General features: G+C 46.3%; 3 protein-coding genes and 1 non-coding gene across 4 annotated transcripts; 2 read left to right on the top strand and 2 right to left on the bottom strand.

Annotated features, from left to right (window-relative positions):
- Positions 1 to 1,713: 1,713 nt before the first annotated feature.
- Positions 1,714 to 1,785, bottom strand: Trnam-cau. Its single transcript has one exon. It is a non-coding gene; the product is annotated as a tRNA-Met (tRNA).
- Positions 1,786 to 1,940: 155 nt separating this feature from the next.
- Positions 1,941 to 3,590, top strand: LOC105556952 (matrix metalloproteinase-18-like). Its single transcript, XM_012004068.1, has one exon. It carries the CDS (start codon positions 1,941 to 1,943, stop codon positions 3,588 to 3,590), a length of 1,650 nt encoding a protein of 549 aa, XP_011859458.1.
- Positions 3,591 to 5,262: 1,672 nt separating this feature from the next.
- Positions 5,263 to 6,185, top strand: LOC105556948. Its single transcript, XM_012004063.1, has 2 exons — positions 5,263 to 5,863; positions 5,932 to 6,185. Exons 1-2 carry the CDS (start codon positions 5,667 to 5,669, stop codon positions 6,182 to 6,184), a joined length of 450 nt encoding a protein of 149 aa, XP_011859453.1. The 5' UTR covers positions 5,263 to 5,666; the 3' UTR covers position 6,185.
- Positions 6,186 to 7,720: 1,535 nt separating this feature from the next.
- On the bottom strand, positions 7,721 to 8,845 carry LOC105556951. The gene has a single exon (XM_012004067.1). It carries the CDS (start codon positions 8,843 to 8,845, stop codon positions 7,721 to 7,723), a length of 1,125 nt encoding a protein of 374 aa, XP_011859457.1.
- Positions 8,846 to 9,920: the final 1,075 nt, after the last annotated feature.

Here is a 9,920-nt window from a genome sequence, read left to right as displayed (position 1 = left end):
TGGTTGACATTGTTGGTACATATTTCACGGAATTAGAACTTGAACCAAGTACTAGTATCATGGACACAGGCCTTAATTCGCCTGAACAGATACAGAGTTTCTAAATTTCTAAACAGTTGCTATTCTTTTCATCGGTGTTTTATTATTAACTCCATTATTTTTTCCAATAAAATCTTTAGTTTGACTTTTTAAGAAATATAACATTTTTTAATCAAAAAGTAATACTAAAGCAACTAGTTTGTATAAATATCCGTTGTTATATTTGGCGCAATTTGTTGATATCATTACTTTTGTAGAGAAGATAGTTTTGTAGAGAAGATATTTTTGTAGAGAATATACTTTTGCAAAAAAGATAGAGTAACAAAATATATTCGGTTGAATTGGAGCTTATACTTGGTGCTTTCTTGCTTTTTTACCTTTTTTTTAAAAAGGTAAGTTTTTTACGTGATATCACACCTTTTGTGGTGTGTAATATCTCATGCTGTACTCTTTACTTGGCACAAACTCGACATTTTTAGAAAAGGGAAAAAACGTTGTTTGCACTGTGGCGAACTAACATACACTGAAGTTCAAGCTTACCGATAGTACTTCTTCGTAGATGCGTTACTATCTGAAATTACATGCACATAGTCCTGGTAATACCATCTGTTAGGAAACAGCGAGAACTTATTCAAGGTCCTAATACATGCACATAGTCCTGGAAATAGGGATGACGTGTAGCTCTGCGCTAACACGAATGATTAGTAATAGTAGAGTCCTCGGTTCGATCCCGACTCTCGTTCCGCATATTTTCCGTCAGGGAAAATTTACAAAGATTCAGCACATGAAGGAGTTTAAGTGCCTAGTGTTGGATTCAGTGTTTGCGATTAAGCACAATGAATTTCAAAGAATTTTTAGAAATAATACGTTGATATAACGTAACGGTTGAAAGGCGTTCCAGTAGATAGGCTAGGTTACTACTACATCGGGTCCGCCGCGCGGGGCGCGGGGGAGGGGGTGTGCTGCCGGGGTGGTGGGGGAAACCCCCACCCTTTCCACACCCACATAGGGTGGGGGAAGGGTGGCCCCTCCCCTTTCCACACCCACATGGGGTGGGGGGAGGGTGGCCCCTCCCATTTTCACACCCACATGGGGTGGGGGCAAGGCCCCCTCCACACAGGCCCATGTGGAGGTGGGGTCCAAACCCTCCTCCACAAAAGGTCCGCGCGGAGTTGGGGGCAATGCCCTTCCTTCGACCCGACAGCATACCCGCGCTCCCCCACGCCGCCACGCGGCGTCCCTCGTTACCACCGGCGCGTTAGCCATCGCGTAACAGGGTAACAAAGGCAGTGAGTCATGTACGCGCGAGCCGCATGTTTCCCCCCCACCCCAATACCTCCAGAAAAGAATAAAAATTTTTTAATCGCGGAAAAAAAACGACGGCTCGCCGGGACTCCAACCCGACTCGCGCGGTCGACAGTCTGACGTCAAACGCATGCGGCTATCGCGTACACTCGATGACACATGGTAAAGAATCGAGTATATAAGTTGCACGCTGCTGCGTCCTCGGTTACCACGGGCGCGCGGTGATGAGACCTCCCTCCCCACCGCGCTGACATGAGACCCCAATCCCTATTATCATCATACAAAAGAATGAAAAAATTTAATCGCGGAAAAAACGAAAAAGTTAGATTAATATCTGTTTATGTACAAGTAACGTGAAGAAAAAAAAACTAGCAGAGCGTGGTTTCGATCCACGGACCTCTGAGTTATGGGCCCAGCACGCTTCCACTGCGCCACTCTGCTAGTCGAATGCAGCTGTGGAAAGAAAAGGGGGAGGAAGTGTAAGGCAGGAGGGTTTAAAAGAGTCTGTACAGTAATATATATACTCAATAGTCAGTAGTCAGTACGAAGTGAGTCATTGTATTGGGGACCACTAGAGAGAGCGAACGCGAGTCGCAATGTTGCCAAAATTGGCCGTGTGCATAATGTGGCTACAGATCCTGTATCTTCTCACCGTTAACTCTGACGGTGCTGTCGTCAACAATAAGAAGAGAATCGTGGTCGAAGAGAACAATGGAGCTGCGGGAAAAGAGAATAACGAAAATGGAGCCGTGGGGAAAGAGAATAACGAAATGGTAATACGATATCTGCAGAGATACGGGTATTTAAACGAGAGGTTCGATAAGTTAGCGAACAGCGAGGATACATTCGTTCTTCAACACGCAATCAGCCTGTTTCAAGAGTATTACAAATTACCTGTTACCGGCATGATAAACAACGAAACTCTAAACCAGATGAGTAAAGCGCGATGCGGTCTACGCGACATAGCCAATTTCGAAGAGGAGGGGCAAAAGAAAGATACGCGTAGGTGGCCGAAAAAACACCTAACGTGGAATTTTCACTTGGCCAACAAACCGGTCTTGGATACGACTCGGGTGGCGTTCGATGTTTGGCAAGCGCATTCGACGCTAACGTTTGAGCGCGACGTGGTGAGGCCAAATATTCTTCTATCGTGGCGCGCGGCTCATCACACGTTCGTCGAGTCGCAAAACGGTGAAGTTTGCACGAACCCTTTCGACGGTCCCGGCGGCACGCTGGCTCACGCTTTCTATCCCAATGGAGCACCGGATTACACGTCGGAGATTCACGTCGACAAAACGGAACCGTGGTATATATATGTCGAGTTAGATACGTGTCCATCGGACAAAGCGTATTTGCTATACGTGTTGACCCACGAAATCGGTCATGCGTTAGGATTAGATCATAGTACCAACAATGCGTCGATAATGTATGCGTTCGTACCAGTAGACCCCCGTCCTGTTGTGCTCAGCAACGAAGACATTATAAATATACAGAATCTGTATGGCGCTACGGATACCGACGTGTCACCGAAAACGAATCCCATGCCGCCACCACCAAACGCTCCACCGGATCTATGCGCCTTGAAACGCGTCGACGCGATACTGTTGTTGGAAAGACGAATGTACATAGCATACGGAAAACATATATGGGCGATCGACATAGATGGAAAGACCTACAGCGAACCTATGCTGCTGTCCAATTACATGCCATTCATTCATTCGAACTTCACGCGCATCTCCGCCGCGTATCAAACGCCATCGGATCATCTGATTCTATTCGTCGACGATAAAATTTACAAAGTCAATTATCCCGACTTCACGCTAGTGTCAACGTGGCCGAGAACGTTTCGCGAATTTGGAATTCCTATGAATGCGAAAATAAACGCTGCTGTAAATACAAACAAAGGAAAATCGTACGTGGTGTACGACGGATATCTCGTCGGTGAGATAGACGACTGCTCCGACAGCATTAGCAAATATCACACCATCGAGTCCGTCTTTCCAGGCATACCGAATGGAGTGACGTCAATCTTCAGATACATCGACGGCAATCTGTATTTCACGACCCGACGACAGTTTTATAAATTCAACGAGTTTACGAAAACTGTACTAACGGCGGGTACGTTCGATCTGCGAATCGTCAACATTATTTGCCCGCGATACGACTTGTTGAAACAATTGCGCGATCTCCTCTATCGAATAGCGCGACCGAGCAATATACTCACTAACGACGATGATTATTATTAAGTATCTATGTTAAAGGAAATAAAAACAACTAACACACACATACTCGAGTGTACCCGTCTTGTTTATTTATTCACCTCGTCCAAATATAAAATAGGGGTACTGCGGGAACGCAATATCGTATACTTTATTTCTCGATACACATTACAGATATATAGATAACCGACAAAAGAAGTGCGAGACACGTTATAGACATATTATAGTGTGTGGTTATTCAAAGTGATAGGATATACATACACATTACGAGTGTGTCATGCAGCTCGTGCCTGCGGTTGCGGTTGCGGTACGCTTTCTTTTACGCTCCGGCTGCGCATCGTCAATAAACAGATCGCGCGTCTCTCTCGTGACTCCGTCAACACGTAGTAGATCGTTTGTCACAGCGGTGATTAAGTCTTGCACCAATCGATTCTTGGTATTCACGGTCGACGAAGAATACAAAAATTGCCCTCGCAGCTTGGCGCGTCTCCACCAATTACGCTTATCCATATCTTTGATATCATCGACGTTAAATATCTGTATGCGAACCAACTGAGTATTCACCTCTCCCGGTGTTCTCACGATATGCAATTTACCGTTGCACAGCCTCGTGATATTTTGCGGTATCGACTCGAGTGGCGAGTCCACTTCAGCGACATGCTCGCACGTTTTCTTCGCATCCAATGCTGTGAGCACGAGATCCGTTGACACGTTCTTAATGTACCGCCGATAGTCAGTGATCCATGCACGATACGAAGTCTCGTTCATTACACCTTTCACGAGTCGAGCATGCAATTCCTTCTGAGGGGTGTTGCGGAGAAATAGTTGCATCTGCAGCGTAGGACATACCGGATCCATTGGACCTTCCGCAATCAACAAGCTGTACACATCCATCAGAGTGTTTTTCATCTCGTTCCCCTCGTGCATACGTTGCGTATTTCTGCGTGTCATTCCGCCTTTCGTCATGTAACTCGATATCATTGCGATCAGCAGTCGTACATTTCGCGTTGCCGAAAAGGACGAATCCCACACCTCGTTCAGAAGGTCCAATAAGGTGATGTATGACGACTCTGCGTAGTTGTCGTTAATATCCGGCACTACGATCTCTTCGAATTCATCGTCGTCTAGCAGTTGTGTTTCCTATTCGGAATGCAGACGAATTAGAACTTGTATAACAAAAACGGAATCGTATATAGCTGCTACTAACCTGTACGTTGGACATGATGCTCGGTCGATCTCGAACGATGTACGATAGTACGATGCTAGCAACGTCCGATCGCTCGCGCTTTTATTCACTCTTTCGACGCCCGCGAGACTCTTGCTGTTACATAGATGTTTTTGTCTGTCGTATATGATAAATAGTTACTCATCGCCTCAAGTTTACCGATTGGTAGGTTATATCGAGACAGTTGTGCAATATCCTTGCGATTAGTCGTATGTCTACGGGACAATTACCACCCCTAAACATATCTCTTTCGAGGTGAAGGGTATATAGGTTTTTTTTGGCGCGCAAACGTGATGTATTACTTATTGTTAGCATTGGTCATCGCTGCATCTTTCCGGATTTGTAATGTATAGCAATACGTTTACGCAATATCCTGGCGACTAGTCGTCCGTCTGCGGTCAGCGTATCGTCCACTCTGTCGATGTGAACGGTAGAGATTTATTGCCAGGCATACGAGATGTAGTATCTATTAGGAGTCGTCTGCGGTCAGCTATCGTTCCAAACATCTCTCGATCTGCGGTCAGCTATTGTCCCAAACATCTCTCTCTCGAGTGAAATGGTAGAGAGTTAGTAGTGTCAGGCATACGAAATATATGTATAAGTGGTAATGCTCATTGCCGCTAGTTGTTTTTTTGCTGTTGAATTGTATATCGGTACGCCTTCGCTCTGTCTACAACGCATAAATCGTCCGTCGCAGTCATTGTTTCGATGTGTATGTTAGCTCGCTACGTTTTTACGCAATATCCGTGCGATGAATCGTCTGTCTCGCATCTTGAGTCGAATGGTATAAATTCAGTGGTAGGTGTGCGAGATTTCGTATAAGACTTTTCTAGCTTGCGACGTTGCACGTATGTGCGAAGTGTGTGTGAAAAAAAACCATGGAGCAACTGTATGGTTTGATGCTGATGACTGACACCGTCACCCGTGAAGTGAATGAATTCGCGAAAACATTGGATACTCTAGCGGCGACCGTGCGAAATATGTATACTGATCTGGACAACCTGAAGAAGAGTCTTCCAACGTTTGTAACGATGAACGTTAATTTGCTCGTGCACGAGAAATCGCTATATACATTGTAAGTAGATAGTGTTGTAAGGTACATAGAATATACATGCATACTACTACACACTGTGTTGGTTACAGAAAAGACATTCGGAGCTTCGTACAGGATATGTCTACTCCCGTGGACGATTACGCAAATAAATTGAATGAGGTATACGCGGAGCTGCATGCTTCGATAAGGGTGTCGGAAATCAATCAGAGCAGAAATCAAAGACAAAATATGACGTCCGACGAAAGTAAAGCACAGACGCAGACGCAGACGCAGACGCAGATTGTGGCGATGCATCTAGGGACGCAGGGAGAGAGAGAGACATATTTTGGTATTCCACGATAGTCTGTAGAGTCGTGAGGTAATTGAATGGTAGTCCGTTTTCCTGACGTAAGGAAGTACCCTTACGAAGGGTCGTGCAAGGTTACACTCTTCGCACATCTTGTGCCACGGGTATACCCGTGATACGTAAAGCGCTCCGTCGATCGATTGCATAAAACAGCTGCACCGCATGAGTAAGTAATAACGATCCTCGTGATCCTGCGGACGTGCTCCGTCTATTAGTACGTCGATATCCGTCGGAGGTTTCATCGCTGTGTATGTGTTTACGGTAGGGCTGGGAGAAAAAAAAATGGAGATTGCCTAGTCTATCGTAATAAGCGGATCAACATGAAAGTATCGCAGTCGAGAAAACAATTCTGCTTACCTCACGCAACCGTTGTAATACAGCGAATGTCACGGTCGTGGTGTCTTTATGTTTTTTTTGTGTCGTCGGTACAGCACGACGATTACATTCGTACTGACTATGGTAATGATGGTGATGCGCGCGGAAGCTAGGCGACAGACGCAACCGCAACCGCAAAGATATTCCGAGGATGAGGAAAGGTGATAAGGAAAAAGAAGATGACACGTTTATTTACACTAGTATATATTGCTATATTGTGCAAGTAAAATATGGTTCACAGGTACTATGACGAATGTGTACGTAATATATGTATACTACACATGTACCAGTGTATAGGGTATAATCGTGCAAGTAGACATGTAACAGCATATAGAGATACCGTTGCAATGAAACAAATAGTAATATTATGTGTTACAAACATGTGTCGAGAGCCGTTTCCCGTTCGATCCACCAATCGCGCAATTTGATAACGTTCGTAATTGCGCAGTGCGTAGTGTGGCGTCTGCATCGAAACACATTGTCCGCGCTCAAATATACCTGCGACTCGATGTCCTCGTAATCCACATCTATGGACGTGACACAGCGGGTGTTTTCGTCGAGAATCTCCTCGAGCCACTTCTTCTTCTCGTACCCTTTAACGTAGATCTTCACATTGTCCGCCAATCCGTCACATGTGGCGCGTCGTATCAGTTGTTTGGAGCGCAGGTATGGGACGTCTCCATCCTTCCACTGCAGTCCGTGATGATTGGCCGTCAGCCAGCAAGCTTGCGATTTTTCAGCTTTCGTTAGGAGATCCCAGGCCATCGGTGCTTTGAAAAGATGATGCGTTTGTGCACGGCCGCCTCTTTTACGATGAATCTTTCACCGACGATGAAACCCTGCAGGTCGACGAAGACAGGTACGGGTGACATCGTGCGTGGACGCAGTCTGTTTTTTTTGTAGGTGTACGGTCAGGCAGCACGACTGCTATCTCTCTCTCTGTCGCTCTCGTATACTATGAAGTGTTTGTTTACGTTATGGACTACGAAGCCTCGGAGCCCGGAGGTCGACTAAGACTATCACGTTTGATGATGCGTGTTCGGGTGGGATCTGAACGACTCTGCGGTACCGTCGTGCGGGACGGTGTTGTTTTTATACCCTATTTTGTGAATGTCGAACGACTGTACGCGATGACTCGGCTATGAAAAAAAAGGTAGTTACACAAGTTTCCGCACCACATTCGTCAGAGGACTGTACTCGATGATTCGGTCATGAATAATGAGGCAATACGCCGTGGTGTCGGCCGGAACGTTTTCCTTACATTCGAACTCTACGCGAACGTCTACGGTGGCGCTTTTCACCGCCTCGTTCTGACGAGAGCAATCGATCACTACAAATGGGCCGGATGTTAAGAATGATTTTACGGTTAGATACGCATCGTCGAGTTTTCGTCCATAGTACGATTTTTGAAATTTTGCATACATGTCATACAGTATAGCAAATTTATTGTTCTCGATGTCAAGATTCATGTCGTCATAAGGATAAAAGTCGGAATTTAAGTACAGTTTCACGTTGGTGAGCTTGCAATGATCGAAGGTCGAGGAATCGCGTGTCAACACGTTTCGTCGTCCTGTTTGTAGGGCAAAGATAACGTAACGCGGTTTCTCTAGTTGCGCCGCCGTTTTTACAGCCCACGAGTGCTTCGTCGTGCTCTGCAGCAATGGAAATTCGTACAGATCCCACGAGCGAAATCCGACGCTTAAAAACCGTCCGCTCTGCAGCGTTCGCAGAAGCGATAATTTGTTCACGTCGTTCAGAACAATGTGCGGCATTCGCCATTGCACCCTCGAAAGAACGATTTTCGGACTTTTAGCATTCTCTTGCGCCACGATGCAATTGTTATCGGTGCGCGCGCGAATCAAGATAAGTTCGTGTCGCGCGTTCACCACTACACGTTTGTAGTCCTCGCAAAAGCCCAATAATATTTTCAAGGGGACGCACAGGCTGAAGGAACCGCTGGCGGAAACGTTTGGCTCACCCCACCCGGCGTTCTGCAATATATCGAGTTCGCGCGACGTCAACGAAACGTAATTCTTAATCGTACTGGTTATTCCAACGTTGCGATTTCGATCGATCTCTACGCCATTGAGTTCGTAACGTATCTCCTCGAATATGAAGGCTACGCAGTTGCTCGCAAGTTTTGATGTCTGATTCGTCGTCGTCGATGCCTCATCGGACAATTTTCCCTCCACGTATAGAGCGCTTTCGCACAGTAGTGTACAGATCCTGCTGCTGTATGGGTATTCGTACTTCATCGCTGTATCCGAACGTTGCATTGGCATAGGGGTTGTACGCGTGAGTCTCGATCTTGACGATGCGCTCGTCGAAAATCGGCTCACCTCCAATGCTCAGGATGTCGACCACCATAATTCATGTTTCTCACAATGAAACCGAGCGATCGCAAGAACGCGACGTTCGCGGCGCTCAATTGATTTTTTTTGTTCTCTTTCGCTTCTCCTCCTCCTCCTCTTCTGTCGACGTACGGAACAGACTCGTTTTTCACGCGTGAATCACTAACAACGAGCATATCTCACGCAACGCGTTTTCTCACGTGCAATCGTATCGTTATCCCTTCCCCGCGAAAATCAATCGGATGTCCGTTTTGATCCACCACACGCACTGTTATATCGGTCACGCTCCTCACGATGACCGGTAGATAAATGATCTGCGTCGGCGTTTCCGACAGTTTATATCCCGGCGGGACATTCGGCACGAATTCGTGTATCGTGTGTACCGGTTTGTCGTTGCTGTACGCCCCCGCGGTAATGTTGCATTCCACGAGTACGACGTTGACGCTCATAATATTTATCGGTTGGTCGGACACGTACCATCGGTTCGGTTCCAACACGCGCGTTGTCGAGAAACCCAATATGGAGCCAATATTGTTCGGTTTTGTAAAATTTACTCTATACGCGCATTTTATCTCGGTCCTCATGGTATTTTCATTGGCGCGAAGAACGATAGTATATGGGTTATCCTTCTCCTCGTCGTTGACGTCGTAATCGTACACACGATACTCATTAAGATCTTCATCGTCATCCGTGGATTTGTCCCGCTGTCGTCGTCGTCGTCTGTCGATAATCGCGGCCTTGAGGTACCGTTCGATTGCGCGCAATTCGTATGATCCTTCGGGAATGATCGGTTCGTCGTTCTCACCAAAATAGAATGTATCGTTTGTCGAATTGACGTTCGGTATCGTGTTGTAGGTTTCGAAATTTGCAAGGCCCAACTCGTAGTCACCGTCACTGAGATCGAGAGCGGGAAAATAACTCGCGACGAGAACGCCGCTCGTTCCCGTCAGCGTGAGCGTCAGCGACATGACGGTCGAGAGTCGACTGAGATTTATTTCGAATGGAG

Source organism: Vollenhovia emeryi, unplaced genomic scaffold, assembly GCF_000949405.1.
Source record: "Vollenhovia emeryi isolate VEMERY1.0 unplaced genomic scaffold, V.emery_V1.0 DF939690.1, whole genome shotgun sequence".
Taxonomy (NCBI): Eukaryota; Metazoa; Arthropoda; class Insecta; order Hymenoptera; family Formicidae; genus Vollenhovia; species Vollenhovia emeryi.
The sequence above is the reverse complement of the archived record's forward strand: the minus strand, read 5'-3'. Positions and strand labels throughout refer to the sequence as shown.

Excerpts from the sequence above, each read along its gene's own strand:
- LOC105556952 (XM_012004068.1), top strand. The coding sequence starts at position 1,941 with ATGTTGCCAAAATTGGCCGTGTGCATAATGTGGCTACAGATCCTGTAT.
- LOC105556948 (XM_012004063.1), top strand. The coding sequence starts at position 5,667 with ATGGAGCAACTGTATGGTTTGATGCTGATGACTGACACCGTCACCCGT. Across the intron at positions 5,864-5,931 it reads GAGAAATCGCTATATACATT|AAAAGACATTCGGAGCTTCG; the intron begins GTAAGTAGATAG and ends TGTTGGTTACAG.
- LOC105556951 (XM_012004067.1), bottom strand. The coding sequence starts at position 8,845 with ATGCCAATGCAACGTTCGGATACAGCGATGAAGTACGAATACCCATAC.